At 43.5% G+C, this 27578-nt stretch overlaps 1 protein-coding gene across 3 annotated transcripts; it reads left to right on the top strand.

Annotated features, from left to right (window-relative positions):
• Positions 1 to 352: 352 nt before the first annotated feature.
• IL7R (interleukin 7 receptor) lies at positions 353 to 27475 on the top strand. Of its 3 annotated transcripts, XR_011471154.1 has the most exons (9): positions 353 to 492; positions 4323 to 4458; positions 15118 to 15275; positions 19994 to 20151; positions 21078 to 21243; positions 22473 to 22566; positions 23500 to 23575; positions 23967 to 26476; positions 26590 to 27475. XR_011471154.1 is itself a non-coding variant. In XM_070411837.1 (8 exons), the coding sequence occupies exons 1-8, from the start codon at positions 411 to 413 to the stop codon at positions 24468 to 24470; spliced, it is 1374 nt and encodes a 457-aa protein (XP_070267938.1). In that variant the 5' UTR covers positions 353 to 410; the 3' UTR covers positions 24471 to 27475. The 3 variants fall into 3 exon arrangements, 2 of the variants coding, with proteins under 2 accessions (XP_070267938.1, XP_070267939.1); XM_070411837.1 differs by having other exon boundaries at positions 23967 to 27475; XM_070411838.1 differs by lacking the exons at positions 353 to 492; positions 4323 to 4458; positions 15118 to 15275 and adding an exon at positions 17836 to 19004 and having other exon boundaries at positions 23967 to 27475.
• Positions 27476 to 27578: the final 103 nt, after the last annotated feature.

Genomic DNA, 27578 nt, shown 5'->3' with positions numbered 1-27578 from the left:
GTTTTTTAAGTTTAGATTTTTGTCCCAGGATTCCTTTTAAATGGGCCCCATTCACATTCTCTAATCTGAAATAGCTTGAGTCCACATTGGAACCCACCACATTACTTTCAAACAAGCACAGTGACTTTGGGGTTGCCGGGACCATGAGAGAAGTAGAACAATTTCAAATGCTCTAGCTCTTCCTTGCTCCTCTGTTTGGAGCAGCAATACTTTCTTACTCTGACTTCCTGTTTCTGACACATGCCTTCTTTTTTGCCGTGTTTATACTTCCCCCTGTCTGTGGTTAAGTGAGTATAAAGCCTTAACACTGTAGACTTAAGGCTGTTTCACTCACTCTCGCGCGCTTTCTCTCTCTCATTCATTCCTACGTGTAGGCTCACGCGCCTGCTCTCCTCTCTTTCTCTCTCAGAATGACAATTCTAGGTACAGCTTTTGGTATTGTTTTCTGTTTACTTCAAGTCGTTTCTGGAGAAAGTGGCTATGCACAGAACGGTGAGTCATTTCTAACTTTTCTTTAGGATTTTAGATGATCTCGCGAATGGCTTCAGGTGGCTCCCTAGCAGACCTGAGCCGGGCACTGGGCTGGAATGGAGGACGCTGCATGTACTCAGTCATTGTGTATGTTCTAACCGCCAGGACAGAGGGCTGGGGGCAATCCTGAGGGCTGGGAGGCAATCCTGAGGTGGTGTATAAAGTCTTAGAATTGTCCAGAGAAATGCATTTGACCTCCAAATGTGGATCTTAATGTTGGCCAATACCTCTGCTCTAATGAAAAGAACACCCATATGGAATGCAACAGTGGAGCCTGTAGGTTATATCTTGTTAAGAAATCAGCTAGATTTTGTTTTGCTTAGCTTTTTAGGAGGTTTCAAAAGCATAACTTTCGTGATAAAGTAACGTCTAGAAACAACAGCTTGGTCTGCACTTACCATTGCTGCATCCCCAGCACCTAAAAGAGTGTGTAGGACACAGCGGACGTTCAATTATAATATTTAAATTTACAATATTTGAAAATTTCTTCAAAAAAAGGTATTTTGATAGATTTATGTGAGATTCTTAGTAACTAACAATAGCTAAAGATGTGAGTTGTCTCATTGAAATACATTGAATTGTCTCCCTATTAACAAATTTACTGTCATCTAGTAGTTCTCTTTGGGATCCTTGGCGTATTTAGTACCTAGAAGACGCTGATGTCTGCTTGGTTAAATAGATTGTAATTGCAACAAACCTGCAGACAAGGGTAACGCAGCAGCAGCAGGGCGACCTGGGAAGTGGGGCCACCCATTTGTTCCTGAAAATTAAACTTTTTTACTTTAAAAGTTAAGAAGTATTTTCTTATCAAAGATATCACACATGTCAGCCTAATGACTCAGCTTAGAAGGTTTAAGTCAGTAACTTCTAAGGATGGAAGTCCCTAGAATATTTTCATTACAGGAATTGTTGACATTTCTCAGTGTGACCATGCGTGACTCACTGTGAGGGGGACACTCATTATTCCACCGTAGACGCCGCCTGGTGCTCTGCGCGGAGACACTTGGCACGGAACACAGGAACCTCACTCTGCGGAGTGAAACACATTCCTTCTGCTTCTCCCTGGGACCATACCATTTTTACAAGAAATAAGAATTCTAATTGAAAGCTGGGTTTCTCACTTCAGCTTTTTAAGTTTCGGACATTTTTAGGAGATTTGTGACTTTCCATCCACATGATCATCTCAAAATACTTCCCAGTTTGGTGTGTAAATTAATCAGCGGCTGTTTACTGACAGATAAGTTAGTTCTCTGATAACCACAAGGATGAGCAAGAGAAATAATGACTAGTTTTTAAACAATCCAAACCACTTACACCTTTAATCAACCAATTCCTTTCAGTGGGAAGACATCTAAATCACACTACCTTGTCTTTAATACACATTCCAACATATTCTTTTATGAAAAACTATGCTGAGATACCGAGCATTTAAAAATAGGTTGATTCACTACTGTTCAAAAAGCCCTACGCAATTTCAAAGCCATGGTAATAACATCTTTGACATCGAGCTCTTCTTCTTTTTCAAAGAAGCTCCAAAGGTTTCACATTCATATTCTCGGAATTAGAATTGTTATTTTACCTTTTCGTTACTTATTTCTCAAAATGTGTTAAGAGTCATAGCGAACCCCTATTGCGTGCTTACTGTGTTCTAAGCCCAGTCTTTGCATTTGTTCCTCACGACAACGTGAACTTACATAACAGAAAACTGAGGCTCAGAGAGGTTGGGGCTGCTGACAGAGGAAGACAGCTCCAAAGCAGAATCGCCAGGACGTGCACCCGCATCTGTCCAGCTGTAGTGATGGGGACCTGACCCACGGTGCATGTTACTCTTACCTAAGACATTTTCCAGCTGAGTTCACGCAGAGCATCCTCTTTGTAAAATGACATGCAATTCTGCAATAGGTGGAGGGAAATTTTTCTTGCCTAGTAATACCTGCTAAAGAGTCAATGAGCTACACCTCGAAACCTTCCCACTTCAGTGTATGGCCAGTGCTCTGTACACTGCATGAGAATACATGGCAAACTCCCTTTACCAGACGATGTGGCTGAGGGCGGGGGGGGGGGGGGGCAGGTGCTGTGTTCTGCCCTTGTCCAGCACCTCTATACTGTTCTCTCTCTGGGTGGCTTTGCATGTTGAAGTATTTTGGAGACAACGCTGACCCATGGCTGTCTGAATCCAAATAGCAATATAGGTTCTGTTGTACGGGGTGGGTGGGAGGTCTGAGGGCTGCCATGGAAGAAGGTCAGGCTAAAACTACCCAGAACCTTTCCATTGGGGGAGGCACCCACTCTCAGGAACCGAGACCTAGGTCTGGGGATTAGGATGAGCGTGGTTCATGGGCCCTGAGGGGTGGGAGGCTGCCCCGCATTGTTTATGACCGTGCTCAGGAGCGGGGCTGAGCCCTGCTGACATGGCATAGGGGGCTTGGCCGGGGCAGAATTGTGAGCTGGGTGGATTCCAGGAATGTCCCGAAAGAGGAGTGCCCACAGCTCTCATGTGGATGTGGCTTCTCCAGATTCGGTGCTTTGACAGAACCCACCTGTCCCTCGGCTGGTTGGTCCACTCACCACCGGCTTCACTAACTTCCCTGCGGACCAGCCGGGGGGGTTAAATGAAGGGGGTGTGGCTTGGACCTCTCATGGCAGAGGGGACACTCAGCTGGGGTTAACTCTAGTATATTTTATATCTGATTTAAAGCCCTATAAACATCTAGTCTAAGGATCAATGGGCCTGCAACGATCACACACTCACACTCGAGCGCTCAGAAGGGCTGGGGTAACTCGGGGTTTTCGCCCATTCCTGTCTGAGTCCATTTGCTGACAGACTTTCCTCTATGAAGTATTGTGAAGTATACATACAAAATGTCTATTTCAACATAGGGCCTTCAACTGTGACAGAACTTTCCCAAAGTGACTGTAAAAAAGTTCTGGTTCCCCACATATCTTCAGAATGTGCTCGTATCTATGAGATAAGCTATCTATTGGAGATCGATAAGCACAGAAGCAGTACCTATAAGATTTATGGGAAAGTCCACGAGATCTAAGTCCTGTCAGACCTAATTTCTTTTTTTTTTTAATCTTTATTGTTAAAAGTATTACATATGTCCCCTTTTTTCGCCCATCGACCCCCTCTGGCCCACCCTAAATTTTTTTTCTAATCACATTTGCCTCAGTTGGTAGCTTAAGACAAATTACCTTAAATAAATCTCCTCCCAACAGAGCTAACCAAAGGTGCTTTTGGTTGGGACGTCTATTTAGGCAACGGAAAGCTACCCTTTGACTGTAAGACTTCTGTCACCTTCCTTCATTCAAAGACACTCTTGAGAGGGAGTACATGGAGATTTGTAATAAAGTCAAAGGCTAGGTTAGGTAGCATATGAATATGGAGAGAACGTATCTCTTACTTGAAATGTACAAACAACAAGAAGAAATCACCGTTTAAATAAAGAAAAGACTGTGCTTAGTGCTTCCTTCTAGATCTCTAGGGCATTAACCCAATGGCAGGAATATCTAGAGATATTCGGAGGTCATTTCTTGATTGCTATTGTTCTTTTGTTTCTACTAGAAAAATCTATGTTCATTTGGGTTTTCTTTAGGTTTGGGTTGATTTTTATTTAGTTTGGTTTTGAAAGCTTTTTCTCGTCTTTGCCTTTGGGCTTTTCTTCTTTAGAAAAACTATACCCACTTCTTCATGTCCGCCCCCAAAGGCTGCAATTTCACTCACGTCACTGCACCTCTCAAACTCGTGCACGCATCAGCCTCACTGACAGCTGCGCGTTTGTTCTCCCCAGGAGACTTGGAAGATGCGGAGCCCGATTACTCGTTCTCCTGCTACAGCCAGCTGGAGGTGAATGGCTCCCAGCACCTGCTCAGCTGTGCTTTTGATGACCCGGACGTCAACAGCACCCACCTGGAATTTGAAATATGGTGAGAAGTGGGGGCTCCGATGGGTGCTTAGAAATCTTTCTTTTCCCGTGCTGTGCGGCAACAGTGGCAGAGGAGGGAGTGTGGGGGCTGATTATCCGATAGTATAATCCAATGAATTCACAGGCGTCCTGGACTCCTTGGCCTTTGCCAGGAGACTCTTGCAGAGAAACTTCCAGGTTCATCTTTCAGGTCCGGCTGCTACAGCCAAATGACGGTATGGATCTTGGAGATCCCGCCTCCCTCCTGACTTCATAGCAGAATTTAAATCCTGCTCCATCTAAAAAAAAGTCTCTTGGCCTGACAGGAGACAGTCTTGTGTCTTCAAGCTGCACTCTGGTGCCTGGTTTCGAATGCCACCACCACCACTTACCAGCTTTGGACCTACAGCTCGCTCTGTAACTTATCTCTGCAGGTTCTTCCTATGTTAAATGAGATATACTACCTCGCAGGGAGGCTGTGATGACTAAATAATTTAATCCTTTAGTAATTTAATTAGAAAACATAGCCAGTATGTAATAAGTAATGAAAATAGGCATTAAGTTAAAAAAAATCTATGAATATAGATCAAACTTTCACCTTCCTAACACAGTTTGACTTTAGGTTCTATTTTTAATATCAATTTTCCAAGAACCCACAGGAATAAATTGGCTCTTGGCTTCTTGCAGCCTCAGAGGAAAGGCCAAGAAGCAGAAAAAGTCTCTGTTTTGAAAGTCTGGTAAGAGCTCAGAGAGCTGCATCTTCTCCTTCCTCCACAAGTCAGCTCTTGCTGTTCAGAGTTACGATCTCTGGTGACCAGAAAAAAAAGACTCTAACCTGAAATTCTGACGTGTGGCTGTCTCCAAATTTCTACCAGATGACCTAATTTTAGTTGGTTTCCTTGTAAGGAAAGTGGGTCAGGATCCACCAGCAGTAAGAGGCCTTCTTAAATTCTGTAGACACTCAGCCAATCCTCGCCCCCTGATATGGGGTCCAGACAAGCCCTGAATTCCATGTCATACATTAATTTAATTTACAGGAGCTTCCTGCATCTGTTCATGCAGAGATCCCTGCTGCAGTCACTGGACTGATATGGTCTTGAACTTGAATTTCATAGCATGTTCCCCATCTGCCTCTGTCAGTTCACTTCTGTAGCATTCTTTCCAGGAATAAAATATGTCGAGAGAATAGGAACTGACACTATCCAGAGTCGGTGCTGCAACTAGACCACACGAAAACACCAAACACTCATGCAAACGATGCGCTCCTTTTTATGGGCAAAACCTCCTTCAAACATAGAGGTTTGACTCTGGGTTCCCCACACCGCCGTTGGTGGACTTCAGTGATCACTGTGGTTTCTCTTAGGGAGTCTGAGGCTGGCCTTTCTGCCCACTTTCACTCACAGGCCATCTGACCACTTCCATGCCCACTTGAGCAAACTTTCCCATGTCCTTTAGCAGGTCTTCATATTTCCTGCTGTATTTTAATCTATCCATAGTCCCCATTTGGGTTTTTTAATTGGATTCAGATATTTCCATTGGAAATGAGTCACCTTAACACATGTTTTCAGTGTGAAACAATAAGTATGAACTCCTTAGTAGGTCATGGTGCTATTTTCACAAAGGTATCTACACCTTGAGAGTGGACGGGTGGAACTCCTAGGTTCAGAGTGGACCACGTATCTTAAATTAAATTTACTTAAACGGAGAGCTGTATTTGCTGCTTAGATTGGGTTTCTTTTCCACCCTGAAACTAACTTTATGGAGCTCCCTCCCCCCTTTAATATAAATTTATAGAAACTGGAAATTGCTGAAAATTGTGCTTTCTGCTAACATCATTGCACAGGTGGGATTATTGCTAGAAACCAGGTGCTGTTTCCCAGCGGGCTTACCTGGGGCATTTGTTAGATGAATTTACCACCTGCCTGATCTGGCCGTCATCTCTCAGGTTTAGAAACCTAGTTGCTTCGTGTTCAATGTGAAGATTCGTCTCTCAGGGATGAACTTGAATTAGGCAAAATCACAGAGCTGGAGCACCAGCATACCAAGTGACTACCTCACAGCCGTAGATACAACTCTCATAGAGACCTGGAGATTCCTACTGGGCTCAGGGTGGTATTTGGGGAAGGAGGGACAGGGAGGGCCCATAGGTTTCATATGAGTATAAATCTACTCTCACTGGGGGACCTGAAAATATTTCATTTGCCAGAACTCTAGCTAGCTGTCAGGTACCTGGAGTGACAAAGCAGAGGAGCTGGGAATAGGCATCTAGGTTGGAATTCAAAACTAGCTCTGTGACCCCAGGGGATTAATCAAGCTCTCTGATCATAACAATTGCCTCAAATTGGGATAGAAACATGAGCAACTAACATAGGTCAGTGCCTGGAAATGGTACATAATGCTCTCAGTAGCATGATTTTCATTTTTAAAATGTGATCAAAAGGTTATTCAGTAAATATAGAAGCAAACCGAGGAAATTTGTTTGTTGATTTTAAGACTAGAGTTGGTTCAGATCTCAATGTGATTAAATTTTTTAAACAAGTCGCCAGCATTTAAATATCTAGGTAGCTCTGTAAAAAATCAGGTTTCATAATACTGGGCACATACATCAAAAAAATAGATGAACAGAATTCTGGCTGCCTCTATAGATGGGGACTTAAATATCAGTCCTAAAGTTAGGCCCTCGTTTCTCATTTATATCACCTGCATCGGTACTTGAATTTGGGCCCCTGCCTTGTAGGTGTTTGCATAATTTTTATAGTCAGTTCTCAGAAGGCAACTGTACATTCTTTATTTCCACATTCTTGGGGGCACCACAGTCACTGCCATGTACGCCTACAGATACCACTTCAAATGTGCCATGTTTTGTTTTCCTCAATTACCACCCATGTCGCAGGCTACACCCTGCCGATTGATTCTACCTCACACTCTAGACTTCACTAGCAATATCTGTCAAGTGTTGATAATGTAGTCCTCTCTGTAATAAACTACACTGACTTTCAAAGTTGTCCCATATTTTCAAGATAGATTCTGTTTTTCAGGGCCTAATAAGGAATAAAATAATTTTTGATGTTAATGTTTCTGTGTAAATATCACATAACACTAAACTATAAAAGACTGCAGAAATTTTAGGAAGATGAAGGTGGGGTAAAGAAACAGGGGCTGCCCTAGCCAGTTTGGCTCAGTAGATAGAGAGTCAGCCTGCAGACTGAAGGGTCCTGGGTTCGATTCTAGTCAAGGGCACATGCCTGGGTTGCAGGCTCGATCCCCAGTAGGGGGCGTGCAGGAGGCAGCCAATCAATGATTCTCTCCCATCATTGATGTTTCTATCTCTCCCTCTCCCTTCCTCTCTGTAATCAATAAAAACAGTTTTAAAAGAAAGAGAGAAAGAAAGAAAGAAAGAAAGAAAGAAAGAAAGAAAGAAAGAAAGAAAGAAAGAAAGAAAGAAAGAAAGGGAGGGAGGGAGGGAGGGAGGGAGGGAGGGAGGGAGGAAGGAAGAAAGAAAGAAAGAAAGAAAGAAAGAAAGAAAGAAAGAAAGAAAGAAAGAAAGAAAGAAAGAAAGAAAGGAACAGGGCTGTGGTCTCTGGCAGTCTCTCCCTATTTTCAGAACAAGGGGATCTGTGTGAGTGATTTAGAGTTGATGTCCCCATGGAAGGTCCCACAGGGTCAAATCTGTTAGCCTATAGTACTACTTGATACCTTTCCTTAAATACCCAAGAATTGTTTTATCCAACAGAAATACAATACAATTCACAAATGTGTGAGCCAGGTGTGAAATTTTAATTTTCTAACAGCCACATTTTTAAAAGGAAAATAATAGGTGAAATTAATTTTAATAATATATTTTATTTAACCTAATATATCCAAAATATTATCAACCTGTAATCAATATGCATATTCTACATTCTTTTTTGCATACTAAACCTTCCAAATCTGCTGTGTATTTCATATTAAGAGCACATCTCAATTCAGACTAGCCATATTTCAAGTGTTCAATAAGTATGTGGATAGTGACTATTGTGTTAGACCATGGAGTCCCAGAACATTCCTAACCCTGGCAATAAATACATAGTTAGCAACCAAGTAAATTGTTTTAATTTAGTTAAGTACATTGAAATGAATTGGATAGAATTGAGTTGAACTACGCATAGGGGCACACTAAGTTTCCTCCAGTCACATGAAGCCAGGATCAGTGGCTTGAAGTGAGACTCTCTGCTCCAGGCCACAGTTTTATCTTAGTCTCCTGACAAGGCTTCCCCCACTCCCACTCCACCCCCGCTCCATAAAGCAGCTCCCAGAATTCAGAGCCTTTAAAAGGATGCCCAGGCTCACAAGACAGCCATATGATGATCTTCATACTCCATTGTTCATTAATCTCCTTCCCCCAAAAGTGGGAATGAACTGAGAATACCATTTTAGATTCTTCCTAAACTTCCAGCAGTACCAGGAACTTGCTACATGTTAAGGATCTATAGCAGAATATGCCACACATGCTTTACTTCCCAATATATTCTACACTCATTGATTGAACTAAAAGCCATTATTCTTCTAATTTCTCCACATCACATATTTACCCGAACTTTAGAAATAGGACCCTGCCTCAATACACCCCTTCTATCCTTATTCATCAAATCATGCCAATGTTGCCATCTTCAAAACTTCCTGGTATCCATCAAGCTTACCTTAAACACTGGCTTTTTACTTGTACTCTACACCAAGTGGGAAAATGCATTTAGCCCTAAAAGAAGAACACACCCTTGAGAAACTCCAACAAATATAAGTACACACACACACACTCAAAACCAGAACAACTATATACCCCTAAAAGATAATAGTTAACTAACAAAAAAAGCTACATTGGCAGGGAGGTGGGGGGGCGGGGGCAGTGGAGACGATGTTAAGGAATGTTCCACAAAGAGAAAATATATTGATCCAATTAACAAACTTAAACGGAGATTAACCAGTCACTTAAAGACCACAGCAGCCCAAAGGTGAGTGATTATGCACCTAAAGTTGAAGGGTTCTCCTTGGATTTTAGCTCCATGCCCACCTCACCTCCAGCCACACAGAGTCCATGGGTGATCATGTGAAGGGCTCGCTTGAGCACATGCAGAGAAACATGTACACATATCCAATTTACTAAAGAAAACCAATGCGTATTCTGGATTAGAGGTAGTAAAGGACCTCTTTAGAGCCTGTTTCCTATGATTTAATATATTTATACTAGAGGCCCAGAGCACAAAAATTTGTGCCCTGGGGGGGGGGGGTGATCCCTCAGCCCAGCCTCTGCCCTCTCGCAGTCTGGGACCCCTTGAGGGATGACCACCTGCTGGCTTAGGCCTGCTCCCTGGGGGATTGGGCCTAAGATGGCAATCAGACATCCCTCTGGCAGCCCAGCAGCCTTAGGGGGATGTCCACTTGCCAGCAGGGAGCAGACCTAAGCTGCAGTCGTACATCCTTAGCGCTGCTGAGGAGGCAGGAGAGGCTCTCACCACCACCGCTGTACTGGCAGCCATCAGCCTGACTTGTGGCTGAGCAGAGCTCCCCCATGTGGGAGCACACTGACCACCAGAGGGCATCTCCTCCATTGAGCGTCTGCCCCCTGGTGGTCAGTGTGTGTCATAGTGACCAGTCATTCCCAGTCTTTCTGCTGTTAGGGTCAGTTTGCATATTACCCTTTTATTATAAAGGATAGAGGCCTGGTGAACGGGTGGGGGCCGGCTGGTTTGCCCTGAAGTGTGTCCCGGATCAGGGTGGGAGTCCTGCTTGGGTGCCTGGCCAGCCTGGGTGAGGGGCTGATGGCTGTTTGCAGCTGGTCACACTCCTTTCAGGGTGGGGGTCCCCACTGGGGTGCCTGGCTAGCCTGGATGAGGGGCGTAGGGCCGTTTTCAGGCTGGCCACACCCCTTTAGGGTGGGGGGTCCCCACTGGGGTGCCTGGCCAGTCTGGGTGAGGGGCTGAGGGCCATTTTCAGGCTGGCCGGCGACTGAATCTCCCAGCCTCTCCTTTTTTTCTTTTTTGTTTATTCTGGGATTTATTTACCTTCTATAATTGAAACTTTGTTGCCGTCACTGGAGCTGAGAGCCAGCTCCTACTCGCTCCAGCTCTGAGGCCACAGCCTGCTGAAAGCAGGTATCTGGGGTTTGTTTAGCTTCTATAATTGAAACTTTGTTGCTTTTGGAGCTCAGAGCCAGGCCGCAGCAGGTGGGGAACCTTGGCTTCCTCCATCACTGGAGCAAGCAAGCCTCCTGCTCACTTCAGCTGTGTGGTTGCTGGCCGCCATCTTGGTTGGGTTAATTTGCATACCGATTAGCCAATGGGAGGCATAGCGAAGGTATGGTTAATTACCATGTTTGTCTATTATTAGATAGGACTAGAGGCCCGGTGCACAAAAATTTGTGCACTCGGGGGGGAAGAGGGGGTCCCTCAGCCCGGCCTGTGCCCTCTCGCAGTCTGGGACCCCTCGGGAGATAATGACCTGCTGGCTTAGGCCTGCTCCTGAGTGGCAGAGGGCAGGCCCAATCCCTAGGTGCAGCCCCTGGTCGGGCTCAGAGCAGGGCTGATTGGGGAGTTGGGGCGCCGCCCCCTGTCATGCACAGAGCAGGGCGGATTGGGAGGTTGCGATGCCACCTTCAGTCACGTTCAGGGTAGGGCTGATTGGGGGGTTGGGGCACCGCCCCCTGTCACACTCAAGGCAGGTTCAATGGGGAGGTTGCGGCACCACCCCCTGTGATGCACAGAGCAGGGCCAATCAGGGGGTTGGGGCGCTGCCCCCTGTCACTCACAGAGCAGGGCCCATCAGGGGGTTGGGGCACTGCCCCCTGTCACTCACAGAGCAGGGCCAATCAGGGGGTTGGGGCACTGCCCCCCCCCCCCATCACGCACAGAGCAGGGCCCATCAGGGGGTTGGGGAGCTCCCCCCTGTCACGCACAGAGCAGGGCCCATCAGGGGGTTGGGGAGCTCCCCCCTGTCACGCACAGAGTAGGGCCGATAGGGGAGTTAGGGCACCGCCCCCTGTCACCCACAGAGCAGGGCCAATCAGGGGGTTGGGGCGCCCCCACTGTCACACTCAGGGCAGGGCCGATGGGGAGGTTATGGCTCTACCCCGTCACACACAGAGCAGGGCCCGTGGGGGGGGGGGCACCACCCCCTGTCACACACAGAGCAGGGCCGATCAGGGGGTTGGGACGCCACACCCTGTCACACACAGAGCCGCAGGGCGATCAGGGGGTTTGGGCGCTGCCCCCTGTCATGCTGATCTGGTGCCAGGAGGCCTCGCTGCTCCGCTGATCCCGGTGCTGGGAGGCATATTACCCTTTTACTATATAGGATAGAGGCCTGGGGGCCGGCTGGTTTGCCCTGAAGGGTGTCCTGGATCAGGGTGGGGGTCCCCACTGGGGTGCCTGGCCAGTCTGGGTGAGGGGCTGAGGACTGCTTTCAGGCTAGGGGTTTTGACTGAAGCTCCCAACCACTCCTTTTTTTCTTTTTTTTTTTTTCTTCTGGGCCAGCTTTAGCTCTGGCTCTAGCTCTGAGGCTTCCGCTGCTGGTTTGTTTGCCGTTCTATAATCGAAACAATGTATAACTTCAGCTCTGAGATCCCAGCCAGCTATATTTGTTAGAATGTTTCAAACTGCCAGCTCAGAGGCCGGGAAGTCAGGCGGGGAACGTTGGAATCTGCAGTCACTGGAGCAAGCAAGCCTCACGTTTGCTTCCAGCTGCCTGGCTGCCAGCCGCCATCTTGGCTGACAGTTAATTTGCATAAGGATACGCTGATTAGCCAATCGGAAGGGTAGCGGTCGTACGCCAATTACCATGTTTCTCTTTTATTAGTGTAGATTATTAATGGGAAGGATTCTGCTCATGTAAGCAAACTTACACAGAGGTGCTTTTTCTGCCACAATCCCCACTTCCAATCTGACCCAGCTATACCTTTTTGGGGGGGCTGTGTGGCTGGGTTGAAAGAGCATGTAGGAAAAACAAAGTGGTAATCATGGTTATCACAGAAGAGGGAAATTATATGGAGGTTGAGAAAAGAAGAGAAAGTAGTAATTTTACTTTATCCTGCATTGTTCAATGACTTTATAATGAGGATACATATGTTCCATTACTTCTTTAATTTTTATGTGCTTTATTAATTTATTTGATTTACTTTCTTTGTTGATAATTCATTTGGGGAGTCACACTTACCTATGGTGAAATGTACAGATCTGTAGTGATTCTGAGAAACAAATCTGACATGTAGCCATTGCCTCAGTCAAGACACAGAGCGCTTCTTTTGCCCTAAGAGGAGGCCTCAGGTCCCCTTCCACTCACACTTTACTCCTGTGGGCAGTCTCAGTTCTGAATTCTATCACTTTGGTTTTGCCAGTTTCTGATCGTTCTTATAAACGGAATAACACACCATTTACTCTTTTCTGTCTCACTCCTTTTGCACAACACAGTGTTCTTGAAATTTATCTATGTTGACATGTCTCATAATTCATCTTTTCAATTGTTCAGTATCAATTCCACCCTATGAATATATCACAAATGTGAATTCTTTCTCCTTTTGATGGACATTTGAGTTTTTTCAAGTTTGAGACTATTCTTTTTTTAAGTTGTTAACATTTTTGTACAAATCAGTTTGTCAATACACAGTTTTGTTTCTCCACGGGTTTCTCTGCAATAAAAATCTGAGTGGAATTGCCGTATCATGGGAGAACGTGTATATTTCACTTTAGAAGAAACTGTGCAACAGATTTCCATTCTACCTCTTACCAACAATGTATGAGCTACAATCATTTCTAACATTTGGATCTAAAACAGTATCCAGTAATTTTTATTTGCATTTCTCAAATAACAAATAATGTTGACCACCTTTTCATGTATTTGTTGGCCATTTGTATGTCTGTTTTGGCAAAGCTTTTGTCTTTTTTTATTGAGTTATTTGTCTTTTTATTATTGATGGGTGTAAATTCTTTATATGTACAGGATACAATTTGTATGTCAGGCATATGTATTACAGTTATTTTTCTTTCAGTCTGTAGCTTGCTATTTCATTTTCTTAATGGTGTATTTTAATAAACCAGAGGTTTTTCACTTTGATGAAGACCAAAATATCCATCGTTTTTCTCTTTTATATTTCTTTTTGTGTCATTACTATCTTTGTCTACTGCCAGAGTTAGGAAGATACCTTCCTCTGTTTTCTTCTAAACACTTTATGGTTTTAACCTTTATGTTTAGATCCATAATCCATATCTAATTTATATTGTATAAGATTGAGGTTTATATTTTCCATACATTTGTTCAGTTGTTCTAGGACAATTTGCTGCAAAGATTTTCTATTTTCCATTTAATTGATTGGGTGCCTGTTTTAAAATCAATTAACCTTATAGGTCTGAGTCTATTTCCAAACTCTCTATACTTTCTATTGATCAACTTATCTATCCTTATGCCAGTGCTACACTGTCCTGATTACCATAGCTTTACAGTATTTAATTCAAGAGCTCAGAATCCTATTTGTTCTACTTTTTTCATGTTGTTTTGGCTATTCTTTGAATTTCCACATGAATTTTAGAATTGTCTTATCAATATTTATAAAATCCTGCTGAGATTTTGTTTAATATTATATATGCCAATTTAAAGATTTTTCCATCTTTTTCTTACTGAATTTTGCTAATCCAGGAAAGTAGTTCTCCACTTATTTAGATCTTCTTTAATAGCTCTCAGGAATATTTTGTAATTGTCATTGCAAAGGCCTTAAACATCTTTTATTAACTGTTATTTCTAAGCATTTTATATTTCTATTGCAGAAATGGAGCTGGTTTTTTTTTAAATGATTTTCTAATTTTTTGGTACTAAACTATAGAAATATAACTGCCTTTTGTACAATGACTTTGCTGAATTCACTTCATTATTTCCTGTAATTGTATTGGAGAAAATGGTCTTCCATGTAAACAAACATGTGGTGTGCAAATAAAGGGTCTTTTTTTTCCTTTTCCAATCTGGGTGCCTTTTACTTCAGAGATTTAAGATGTTATTCCAGTGTTTTCTGGTTTCCATAGTTTCTGATAGAAAGTGATCATTTTTCCTGGATTTTTACAAGATTTTCTATTTGTCTTTGTTTTTCAGCCATTCAACTATGATGTGCTTAGCTTTTATGATGTGTTTTTTTTTTCCATATTTGGGAAATTTGGAGCCATTATTTTTTTAAATATTTGTTCAGCCAAATTCTTTTCTTTCTCTTTTCTTGTTCTGGACCGTTAATTACATTTATCCCTTTGATGTTGTTCTACAGGTCACCAAGACTTTTTATCTCAGAATAAATAATGTCTATTGACTATCTTCATGTTCACTAACCCTTTGTTCTGCCATCTTCAATCTGCTGTTAAATCCATCCCGTACATTCAGTACATTTAAAAAAATTGTAGATACTTATTATAGTATTTTTATTTTGTTCTCCTTTATAGTTTCCACTTCTCCATTAAGATTAAACATCTGTTCCATAACCCTGACAATGTTTTATGTTTAGCCCTGGAACATATTTACAAGAGCTGCTCTAAAGTCATTTTTCTGCTAGTCCCAACATCTGGATCATCTTAGGGTCAGAGTTGAAGTCACACAAATGAAGCATACTTGTGTTGTTATTTCATTGTATACAGAAACTACTACTTGAATTAAGACAAATACCCTTTTTTTCCTACAGTGACGGCCTTTTGGTTGTAGGGTGCCTGAATTTTATTAAACTGCAAGAGATATATTTCATCAAGACAAATAAATTCTTACTGATTGGAGACAGCAAAATATGTGTGAAGCTTGGACAAAGGATCTTAACTTGCAGGAAAATGAGCATAGTCCATATAGGTAAGAAGAGTAGGGGGGGATCACTTCCATCTTTCAGGTATCTGAAGATATTGACCATCTCTGGAGTTTCTGGATTTTAAAAGTACACAGATCATGAAAGCTATTTGCACTAGAGAATAGCAAATTCTCTGATACAAATCATTTTTATTTTATTTTTCAACCACTGTTTGCATTCAATACCGTTCTGCACCAGTTTCAGATATTCAGCAAAGTGGCCATAAAAAAACATGCACCCTACACAGTGGTCCCTCTGCTGCCCCAAACACCCCACCTGCCCCATACCCCATTATCTCAACATCATTGACTGTATTCCCACACTGCAAACTGCATCTCTGTGGCTATTCTGCACCTACCAATTGGTACTGCTTGATTCCTTCAACTTTTCACCCAGCCCCCCTACTTCCCTCCCCTCTGACAGCTGTCAGTCTATTCTTTGTGTCTATGAGTCAAATCATTTTTAAAAGAAATGAAAGTTTTGAAGCTTATGCTATTAATTCTTACCGTAATAATTCTCTGGGTTTTCACACTCCATGAGTGAGAGTGATTGGAACCTATACATTAAAGAGAAATTCATCCATATGATGTGTTAAACTGGAGCTGGGTCTCCAGTTATCCACTCACTCATGTCCTTTCCTTCCTCATCTCACCTCCTCCTAAATTTTCTGTAGTCTTCTCCCCCTATACTTACCACATTCTGAGTGTGTTTAGCTAAAAAATCACATCATTCTAAAAAGTAAATATACCTTCTGGATTAAAGTTCTCCAGAGGAAACAGAACCATTAAGGGAGATATATTTTTACTAGAGGCCCAGGTCAGGAAATCGTGCACGGGTAGGGCCCCTAGGCCTAGCTTGCAATCAGGGCCATCTTCCGCCCGCTCGCTAGTCCCCAGTCCTGCCCCACTCCCACCCACCCAGTGCCCCATGGTTCCCCGTTCGCCATGCTGCAATCGGAGCCTGTGGGCAGGGGGAGGGACCAAGAGGTGGTCAATGCACCTCATAGCAACTAGTCAAGCAGTTGTTCCAGTCGTTATGCCATTATGGTCACTGGGCTTTTATTATATAGGATATTTTAAGAAATTGGCTCACATGATTATGGGAGCTGGTAAATCTGAAATTTGTAGGGCAAGCCAGAAAGCTAGAAATTGAGTTTAGCATGGATATTATAGTCTTGAGTGCAAATTCCCCAGGACAGGCCAGGCTGTCTGGAAACTCGAGCAGGTTTTTTATGTAGAATTCTTGAGACAGAATTTTTGCTTCTTCTGGGAATCTGTCTTTGCTTTTCAGGCCTTCATCTAATTGGATGAAGACTATCCTATAGAGGATAATCTGTTTTACTCAAAGTCTACTGCTTTAAATGTTACCTGTGTCTTTAAAAAAAAATACTGTACTTCAGACTAGTGTTTGACCAAACAAGTGGACACCATATTGACACATGAAGTTACTATCACACCTTCCTAAGAGACCCTATTATTGAGGATAGATGCTGAATCTGATTTGACCTAGAATACATATATCACATTTGGCTAAAAAATATAGTTCAAATAAAATTATAATTATAATTTGAATTACTAAACTCATCTGCATGTTTTCTTTGAACCTATATAATATCCATATACATAATAATAAAATCAATGAATTCATCCAATTAACTGGTTATAAGTCAATATCAATTACCAATTTAACTTTTGGTTACCAGGCAAGTAAATCAAAACAATCAGAGAGACTGGGATAAAAAAAAAATGTTTTCCATTGCTTACAGATTTATGACCCTGAGGTGCGTAAAGTTCTTTATACTCAGAGATACCCTGGTATAGGGCGAGGTCTGAGCCAATTATGATATGTGAGTACAGTGGAATCCTAACTACTTGCACATATTCTACCTGTGGAGATTTCATATGTATGTATGAAGAACTGTTCAAAGTGATTGACAAGATGAATTCTTTTGCTGGTTTTAAATACTATGGCTCTGTCTCTCCATATTCTCAACTCAACCCCCGACTTACCCTCTAAAAATAAAGTTAAATGTAGGGGAGCACTACTCCTTAGAGACCATAAAGAGAAACTTGGAATTTAGTCTCAGCTTTACTTCACTGAGGTGGTAAAATAAAGAGTGAAGGCAAAAGTTCCAGATGTGAACAAGTATCGGTGGAGAAGAGACCAAACAGGTGTGAGTGCCAGCCAGGTGGGGATGACAGTCACAGTCTGTGACACAGCCAGCTAGGTTTTGCTCATCTGGAGACCCCGCTGCTGTGGATGGGTGTTCAGTTTGTGCCCTGCACGAGAGCACTGTATTGCAGGTTTACCATTTGCATTACAAATACTATCTATTCGCTCTCAGTCCTCTGGCAGAGCCCTGGAGCAGCAGAGGAGAGCCCCTTCCTACAGAAACCCACAACGCACACATGGCCCGTGTGCATCTTATAGGGAGAGCCTGTGAACACTCCTGGCACATCCATAGACCCGGGGCGGGGGGGCACCCTGCCCCATCGGAATCCCCAGATCTCACATGCCCAGGTCTCTTAGGGTCCATATTCTACACCACCGAGCAGTCTACAAACCTGACATGCCTCATTTGAGGGGCCAGGTGGGGGTGGGGAGAGGCAGTGTGTGCACACTGCTGGTAGCATGGACCCCTCTGGAGTATTACAGGAGAACCTCAGGGCTTTGGAAAGCACCCCTGGGGAACGAGGAGGAGGAGTGGTGGAGGTGAGTCTACAGTAGCATCTTTTCTGGTTCCGTCACTTAATGAAACGTAAGCTGGATGCTCCTGAGTGGACTTCACAGCCAGGGCTCCCCTGCAGCGACCTGCCTCCCCATCCACTTCCTGTCTTTAGGTCTAAAGGGGCAGCGTCCTGCCTTCCTGCTTTTCTTGGCAGGGTACATTTATATAATTGCTCAGGTTGTGCAAGAATTAATACACGTTTTAAACTGTTTGCTTGAGGAATGAGCATCCTTTTGGAATGTGCTCATAGACAGCACTTAGGCTAGAGGCAGACATGGAAGAGGGGACCTGAACAAGCCAATGGGAAGCAACAGAGTCAGAAACAAAAGCTAAAGGAGCACCGCGAGGATCAGGTCAGACAGGATTGAATTTCAGTCCCCTTAAACCACCCCACAGGGGCCTCTCCAAGACTGTATTAGCTATAAGTGATTGCTGATGGAAGATGGCACAACTAACACACTTGGTACTTAGTAGGTATATGATCAATATTAGTCTGGTCTTCCCTTAATTCTTCCTTTATCTTCCTCGGGAGATGGGGATGGAAGGAACTCCATGGCAGATTGCTTGTTGAGGATGTGAATTTTAAATATTCCCTTTAATGAAGGGTAGGAACCGGCTTGGCAAGTGTCAAGGGGTTGACAGCATTCTCTGTTGACTTGTTTCTCTACACCCATCTACTTTCCTCCTGCTTCCTTTTAGGGCACCGTCCCTTTATCTAGTGCATCCACGTTCATAGAGGATCAACTTCCCCTTTCATGAGACATCGAGGGTAAGGAAGGAGCCACTTCCTCTTTATAGTACTGCTGGAGCATTACAGGAGAAACCTGGCCAGTCAGCACCATGAGAAACCGATGGCAGTATGTGGGTCAAACCCCACCGCACGAGTTCATTTCACTGGGTCAGCAAGTCAGTCTGAGAGCCCAGCTCGGACTGCCCAGAATCCAGCTCCGTCTGCTGAGTGAAAGTTTGATGAACACACTCTCTCATTCATTAACAACAGGTTTAGGTTAGACTTTAACTTATGTGTTCCCCCATCTTCTTGAGATAAGCCATGCAGAACAGTGGCTACCACATCTTCAGATAACTGACCTCCCAGGCTTTGGTGAAAGAGCAGCTAAGAGGCCAAGAGGGGGAAGCCTCCTGCCAGTGTGGGAAGGCAGCCCGACACACATCCTCTTCTAGGAATTCAATACCTTCCTCAGCATTTGTTCTGCCTGAAATAATACCTATCTCAATCCAAACCGCATTTCATATATGGCGCATGGAACCCTAGCAGCCACGCTGTGAGGCAGACAGGCAGAAGGAAGAAACCAGAGAGGGGTTTAGAGCAAAAGCAAAAGAGACTGAAGGAGGAGGCAGCCTGAGGTCACACTGCAAGGTCCAAGCCAGGGCCAGGATGCAGACCCTTGAATTCTATAGAAAGCTGAAACGAGGAGTACACTTACCACCTGATCTTATTGGAACAATGGAGACTTGAAGTCTACATACTCTGCGTTGGGGCTAGTTCATAACAAGTGTTCAAAAAATGAGAAGAATATGTTTTAGTGTAAAATTAGCAGCTGTTGTAACAAATAAGCCCTAAACACGTGATATCTCGAACACCATCAAGTTTATTTCTTGCTCTTTTAAGAACCAAATGGGTATTTTTAACCTGTGGGTGGAGGTCCTCCAAGCAATATTCAGGGCTCGTTCGTCCTGTAGCTTCATTGTCTTCAATATATGACTCCAATAAGTGGAAGGGGACCAGGCATAGGGTCACACATGTGGGGTTTCTAGGCCATGTTAGGAAGTACTGCACAGCACTTCCACTCACACTGCTCTCTAGGTCACATCCAATTGCAAGGGAGGCTGGGAAATGTAGTCAGGCTTTGAACCTGGAGAAGAAGAAATGGTTTTCTAAACAGGAATGTGATTTTCAGAGTAGATGAACTTTAAAATTATAATTATTTTTCTTGACTGCCCTCTAGGCTGACCTCATTTCTTTTTCCTTTTCAGTTAAACCTGAGGCTCCTTTTGACGTAAGAGTCACCTATCGTAAGGAAGCAAATGACTTTGTGGTGACATTTAATACATCACACTTGCAAAAGAAATATGTAAAAAATTTAATACATGAGGTAGCCTACCACCAGGAAAAAAATGAACATGATTGGATGGTATGTGGGTCAACTACATTTACAGGTTATGAAATTTATAAATATGTGTATATGAATATACTGAATAAATAAGTTACATATATAAATTAAAATATGTAAATGTATTAAACTATAAAATAGGAACTTCTTAATATTATATATTTTTTCTTCCAGAGGTACATTTACTTAGGCCCTAGGCCCTAGGTCCTAGGGAGGTCCCCTAGTAATTTTGTGCTCAAAATGTACCTTTTACTGAAAAAAGCTTCTAAGAGTAAAAGTTTCAAATCTCCTCTGGCCCAGTCCTCTTCTAACTCTGTTTGCTCCCCCCACCCCTTGGGGGAAGGGGTGTTTTGTTGTTGTTGTTTATTTTTATCGTGTTTCTAAATTAAATTGTTGAGCTAACAATATAAGTCAAGACCAAATAAAAATCAATCCTCTTTACTTGGGATCCTTAAAAGGTATCCTATTTAGCACAACTTTCACAGGTAAACAGGCAAAAACATCACCAAGTCATAACCATTGATTTATGGAAGTTGTGGGAGCAGTGGAATGGAGTAAAAGAAGAGAGGAAGGTAGAATTATATCTTTTTAGAGGGAAATAATTTTTGCTCACTCACCTTACCACTCCCTCTTACCTTTTCTTGGGATGTGAAAGGAGAGAGACAGAAAAAGAAGAGATTGAAGAGTTGGGGGAGCCCACCTCACCTGAATAAAGACCCCGGTACCACTGCCCTCTTCCACCAACTGTCGCATCATTTATGAGCTCAGAGCCTCTGTCAAACTCTACTGCTGAGCCTTCCACATGCCAGTTTTTTCTTGTAACAAATATGAGAGAACTTTGAGCGAATATCCACATGACTAAAGATGCTCAACTTGAATGAGTTGGGAGATCTGGGCAGCACCTCTTTCTTCATCCTAAAAATGTTGTGGCACTTTTTGCTCTTCAGCGCGTGAATTTGTCCAGTACAAAGCTGACACTCCTGCAGAGAAAGCTACAACCTGATGCCATGTATGAGATTAAAGTCCGATCCATCCCTACTGATTATTATAAAGGCTTCTGGAGTGAATGGAGTCCAAGTTCCCGATTCAGAACTCCAGAGGCTAAGGGCCCAGGTGAGAAGTGACTGCAGACTCTGTTTCCCGCAGAAAGCTTTGCAGGTCAAAGTGTGTGAGTGAGAACGAGAGCAAGAGAGAGGATGCCTTTCTTTGGAGAGGGCCTGCCATTGTTGCCCTTTTTGTGATGAACCAGGAAGGAGTGGGAGTTGATCAACTGATGAAGGCTGTCTGGACTCTACTGGCCTGGGTGCTCCTAGGACAGTGATGGCCAACCTATGACACACGAACTCATTTTTTTGGTTGATTTTTCTTTGTTAAATGACATTTAAATATAGAAAATAAATATCAAAAATATAAGTCTTTGTTTTACTATGGTTGCAAATATCAAAAAATTTCTATATGTGACACGGCACCAGAGTTAAGTTAGGGTTTTTCAAAATGCTGACACGCCGAACTCAAAAGGTTCGCCATCACTGCTAATACTTCTGAACAAAATTCCCACCCACTGCCTCCAGTATACCAATTCAGACTGGGATCTCAGTGCCTGGTGTTTCTAAGGCCCCTCTAGGAAACACTTTTGTGGAAGGCAGATTGGCAGGCTGATGGGGCTCTCCCACGCCCTTCTTTCCAGAATAATGAAAATATCCTGCTGGTACAGGAAAGGAGAGTGGCCAGAAGAGCCAAAGGGCTTGGCTCAGGCAGATCCCTGGGGACCTGAAGCATCGCACATATATCTCCCCTTTGGGGGATGAGATTGCAAGGAGGGTATCTATTTTATCACCCCCTAGTTTGGCTCCTTTCTCTTGATGATGGGAGTCTAGAAGGGAGTGCTGGTGTCTTTTAAAAAATATTTTTATTGATTTCAGAGAGAGGAAGGGAGAGGGATAGGGAGATCAAAACATTGATGAGAGAGAAAAATATCAATCAGTTGCCTTCTGCATACCCCACACTGGGGATCGCCCAAAACCTAGGCATGTGCCCTGACCAGGAATCAACAGGCAACTTCCAGGTACATGGGATGATGCTCAACCAACTGAGCTACACCAGCTAGACAACAGCTGATATCTTTAATGCTAGGTCACTTTCACCTTTCAAGTGACAGATGTTCTGAATCTGGTCACCTAAATCAGTGCCACTTACTGAAGTCAAGATTCCACCATAAAGCTATGACATCATCCTGTTACCTGAAGAGCAACATTCAAGAAATAATACAGAACCCGAGTTACTAAATAAACTCAGCTCATCCTGATAATGATGGCTAACTTAGAACTATCTTTGCATTCCAGGAAAGATGGAGCCTGTTCTACTAATAGTCAGCATTCTGAGTTTCTTCTCTGTGGCTGTGATGGTCATCTTGGCCGGTGTGTTATGGAAAAAAAGGTGAATTCCTTTAATCAAATGGGTGGTTATGGGGATCCCAGAGAGTCAGAACTCTAACTCTACTTACTGATTAGAACTACAAAGGGGACTAAGGCATTTCAGAAATTATAGTGCCAACATCCCTCTTCATTCTCAGGCACTCATGAATTTCCAGTTTCCTAAGAGCTGAAATATATAAACCAAACATCAGGCGAATGCTCCCCACCCCCCAACTTTCCCTCCTAAAGAAGTAGGAGCCCTGCCTCCAGAATTCCAGCACAACTGAAAACACCCATGGAAAAATGTAGAATATATGTGAAGTCTTACTTTAGCACAACATTCATGGGACTTTGGCATTCTACCTTATGAAAAGTCCATGTTTGTTACATCATAAAAAAATGATGTTTTAAACACATACCAGTCAATGCTCTAGGAAGATGCTATCAGCACAAGGCCACATATCCCAAGAATGCAAATACTCCAATTTGAAAAGCACCATCTTAAAGCAATTTCCCTGGGTAACTTAGAAAATATTCCTCACTTCTACAAAAATGAGAGAGAATGGGTTGCTGCAAATAAAGAGAAGGAATAAGATGACAACATATATATTGGGAGTAGATGAGAAGGTCCAATTGTAGCTTCATAACTACACCAAACCACTTCATTGCCACGCCTCATTGTTTCTTTTATCCAGCACTGTTTCCCAGAGGTATATCATTATTTTTGTCTCATCCACAGAATAGATCACTGAAAACCATCTCTGGTCCAACTCCTCCACAGATGGTAGGACAATGATGTCCAAATAAGTCACTTCCCCAATGTGTCCCACTTAGCTATGGCAGAGCCAAGACTAGAAATGCATTCTTCTGATTTCTGGCTCAGAATAAGTGGAAAGATCTATTGTGCCTGCTTCCTATGCCATTCTTCTCATCTATCAATGTCTTCTTATTTCAGAATTAAGCCTATTGTATGGCCCAGTCTCCCTGATCATAAGAAGACTCTGGAGCAACTGTGTAAGAAACCAAAAAAGGCGAGTGCTTCTGATGCTTTTCTGTCACGATGTTCAAGGCAGCCCAACAGCCAGGAATAATATTGCAGGATTAGGAATTGTTGAACCTCAAGTTTTGTTTTTTGGGTATTCCTAACCCAGGATTCCTCATAAGAGTCTAGCTGCAGCTTCTGGAGGTAGGAAACAAAAATGAAATACACGTTTCAGGACTGGAGGGCACAGTTAGTGGTGATTTCAGACCCCAAGTGTCATAGCACCTCCAAAAGCAGAGACAATTAGAACATATGGGTTCATCTCTGATATTCTCTGGTAAACCCCTGTCAGAAGTTTTTAGATCTTTTCCTGAACAGTACATTTGACAGTGTCTCTCTGGTGCACTCTTTATGCCTTCTCTCTTTTTATTTTGGTGCAGAATTTGACCGTGAGTTTCAATCCTGAAAGTTTCCTGGACTGCCAGATTCATAAGGTGGATGGCATTCAAGCTAGAGATGAAGTGGAAGGCTTTCTGCAAGACACATTTCCTGCACAACTTGAGGATTCTGAGAAGCAGAGGCTTGGAGGGGGTGTGCAGGGCCCCAACTGGCCAAGCAAGCATGCAGTCATCACCCCAAAAACTTTCAGAGGAGATGCATCCCTCCAGTGCCTGCCTGGGAATGTCAGTGTGTGTGGTACCCCTGTACTCCCCCCCTCCAGGTCCCCAGAGTGCAGGGAAGGTGGCAAGAATGGGCCTCATGTGTACCAGGGCCTGCTGCTTGGGCCTGGAACTACAAATGCCACCCTGCACCCTCCATTTCATTTCCAATCAGAAATCCTGGCATTGAACCCAGCTTCCCAGGGACAGCTCCTCCTCACTCCCTTGGGATCAAACCAAGAAGAAGCATATGTCACCATGTCCAGCTTCTACCAAAACCAGTGAACTGTAAGAAACCAGGGACTGGAGCCAAGTGAGCAACAAAAATGATTGAGCTCCAACTCTCCCTCACAGCATGAAGAAGACAAAACTAATGCAACCCTCTCTGTAACATACAGGATTTGGAATCATCGCTCCCCCACACCTCCCTCCCCACTTTCAGCATGTGGCAGGAGCATTCTGCTTCAGATATCCAAAGGATTTAATTATTTCAGAAACTGCAAAAAGCAGAAAAGACCAAAAGAAAGCGTGGAGGAAAGGATGGAGATGGAGGGGCGAGGAAGGCAGGAGGGAGCAAGGAAGGAAGGTGAGGAGGACAAGAAGAAGAGCTGCTATTATAGGACTTGCTGAGTGTCCAGTACTGTGTCGGGCTCAGCATGTCTCCCTGCATCCTCACCACTATCCTGGGAGATGGGAGCAATTCTTTTTCTTATTGTTTTCTCTGTTATAGATGATGAAACTGAGGCTTAAAGTAACTTGTCCATGCTTCCCACTCAGCCAGGGGCAGAGCCAAAATTTGATGCCCAGAGTCTAAGGGCAGTCTCCCTGGAGCCATCTACCTTCCCCCTAACTAGGAGTTGTCCCATCCCTGAGTGCCCACCCTCACTAATAACACGATGGCTATATAATTCAAGTCCAAACTGGATCACTTTTGAAAGTGAAAGAAGTTATAAATAACTAGAGGCCTGATGCACAAAATTTGTTCAAGAGTAGGCTTCCTTCCCCCGGCTGCCTGGCACCGGCTCCCCTCTGGCACCCAGAACCTGAGCTTCCCTCCAGCCGCCGGCAGGCAACTGGGACCAGGGCTTCCCTCGTAGCACTGGCTTCATCCAGAAGGTCATTTGGAAGGACGTCTGGAAGGACGTCCAGTCTAATTAGCATATTATACTTTTATCATTATATGTTACTCCTGGACAATAAGCATAAACTGGGGGTGTCCCAGGCAAATGGGGACATAGGGTCACCAGAACCAAAAAAGCTATAGGGAAGAGAATAGGGGAGAAATGGTGTCAGGATATGTGGAGTACCAGGCATGGCCCACCAAGTCTGCAAAAAGTGAATGCCACAAAGCCCATTTCATTTTGTGTTGTGTTGTGTTTTGGTTGTTTTTTTTTTAATTACCCTGGAGGGAGGTGGTAAATGAGAAGCCCTGGATTTCTATTGTTGGTTATCAAGAGCCCAATCCTCTTGCTACCACTCCCAGATGCACATATGGAAGAAAAACCTGCTGTCCACTCTGGTCACCCCAGAGCATGGTAGCAGCGAAGGGGGAATAATCCTTCTGTGTGTATAGAGGCAGCCCTGACCCAATTTCATCTTCAAACTGTCCAAGTTCTGCAGCCATCGATGCCGCCACAACCTCAAGGAGATGGAGTTACAATAAGCACATGCAGCATGGGGAAGTGAAGATGGACAGGTTTTGGTTGGGGCTTGTTGTCATTTACCTTTTGTATGTTTTTTCTTTGTTCTGATTTGAATTTGTCTGGGGGGGGGTTGTTTTTAATTTTTGATTTTTGCTGTTTTGTTTTGGAATGTCTGTGAAGGGAGTTTCAAGGGTGGACTAACAGATATTATCTATTGGCTTAGACCCAACAGTAATCAGAGCATCTACTCTTCAGCTGGTTCTTACTTTCCAAGTCCTTTTCTCTGAATCAGTAGTAATGAATATAACCCCGACATCGCTCAGATTTGCTTCATGCCTGTGATCGTCACAGGACCTCCATGAGCGATATCTCTTTCCTTTCCTTGACAAGTATTCATGAAAAGCCTGCTATGTACAAACCACAGGGTTAGGAACAAGAGATCTAAGCCAAATAAGGTTGGGGCCCTGCTCTCATTCAGTGAAAAATTTAATGAAAGTGGCAGCTTTGTAAACAAATGGTTATAATCATATGAAGTGCTATCCTGGAGGCATGTGCACAGTGCCTGATGGAGACAGAGACAGTACCACAGTACACCAGCAAGGAGGAAACAAAGAGTCTGCGCATGTGAGCGGAAGACATCTCCACCAGGTGGGCGTGTGTTCTTCACCTTTTGCAGAAATGGGAGCCATGGTACCTCAAAGAGGAGATGGGTCATCCCAGGAAACCTCCCACCCAACCTGGCTCTTTTGCATCCTATTCAGAGAGGCCCTCTGAAGTCGTTGCTGTCAATACCTCCAACTTATGGAAAAATGGAGACACAGAAGGCAGGTAAATTACTCAGTCTTCAGGACTAGACGCCATAAGTTTGCATCCCTGGAAAAAACAGACAATCTCTTAAAGAAATGAGGAGAAAAGTTGAGCCCCTCCAGGTTCAAAATCCTTCAGGGTTGTTTGGCATAGGTAATAATTTGAATTTAGTGTGAGATTTCCTGTCTGTTCCTGGAAGCATTTATAAACCATGTATCATACTCATAATCCTCACTGCTGCTAATGCTTGAATATATATATATATATATACCCTGAGAAAACGTATGATGTAAGGAGACAAATTTTCTCTGATCAACCACCCTTTGGCTTTTTAATAAGCAAGAAAAATTTCTGATCAGAGACTATGTGTGAATGAGAGATGAAAACTGCTAGTTCTGTAGAGCAAGAAATGAAAAGAAAACTGATGGAGAGACAGCGGAAGTTGGTCAATGAAACAACCTAAAGTAGGGAGCCCTGCTTATTTGGTTGATTTTCTACCAGCTTTTACCTCTCTGTCACCCTGGTTTCCATGGGAATTTGCTTCAGAAAGCCGAGTGTAGGCTGTTTCAGATGCATATGCTTGTGTTTTCATAGCATTGCTAGAGGGGCTTTGAGATCGAAGAAGCCAGGAAGATGGGAACAATCCGTGGATGGACAATTGGAACCATACAGATCTGATAGCATTTCTTCCAGCTCAGTGGGTGTTTTTTATTGGGGGGATGAGGGGTGGGGGTATTATTCTTGAAAACATCCACTGTTCACTACAGTAAACCTTCCTCATTTGGCCATGTACTTTCACATGCATTACAAGCATTTTTGCAGAGCTGCTAAGTATATAAGTTTCTGATATTTAATTAAATGCTATGAAACTCTACATGACTGTGCGTGTCTTCTGTGATAAATACGGACGGAGGGACACCCACAACGGGCCACAGTTCTCCTC

This window comes from Myotis yumanensis, unplaced genomic scaffold (assembly GCF_028538775.1).
Source record: "Myotis yumanensis isolate MYYU_CA2020_CCGP unplaced genomic scaffold, mMyoYum1.0.hap1 SCAF_4, whole genome shotgun sequence".
In the NCBI taxonomy this organism is placed as follows: Eukaryota; Metazoa; Chordata; class Mammalia; order Chiroptera; family Vespertilionidae; genus Myotis; species Myotis yumanensis.
This window is presented reverse-complemented; position numbering and strand designations above follow the sequence as displayed.

Excerpts from the sequence above, each read along its gene's own strand:
- IL7R (XM_070411837.1), top strand. The coding sequence starts at position 411 with ATGACAATTCTAGGTACAGCTTTTGGTATTGTTTTCTGTTTACTTCAA. Across the intron at positions 4,459-15,117 it reads CACCTGGAATTTGAAATATG|TGACGGCCTTTTGGTTGTAG; the intron begins GTGAGAAGTGGG and ends TTTTTCCTACAG. Across the intron at positions 15,276-19,993 it reads AATGAGCATAGTCCATATAG|TTAAACCTGAGGCTCCTTTT; the intron begins GTAAGAAGAGTA and ends TTTCCTTTTCAG.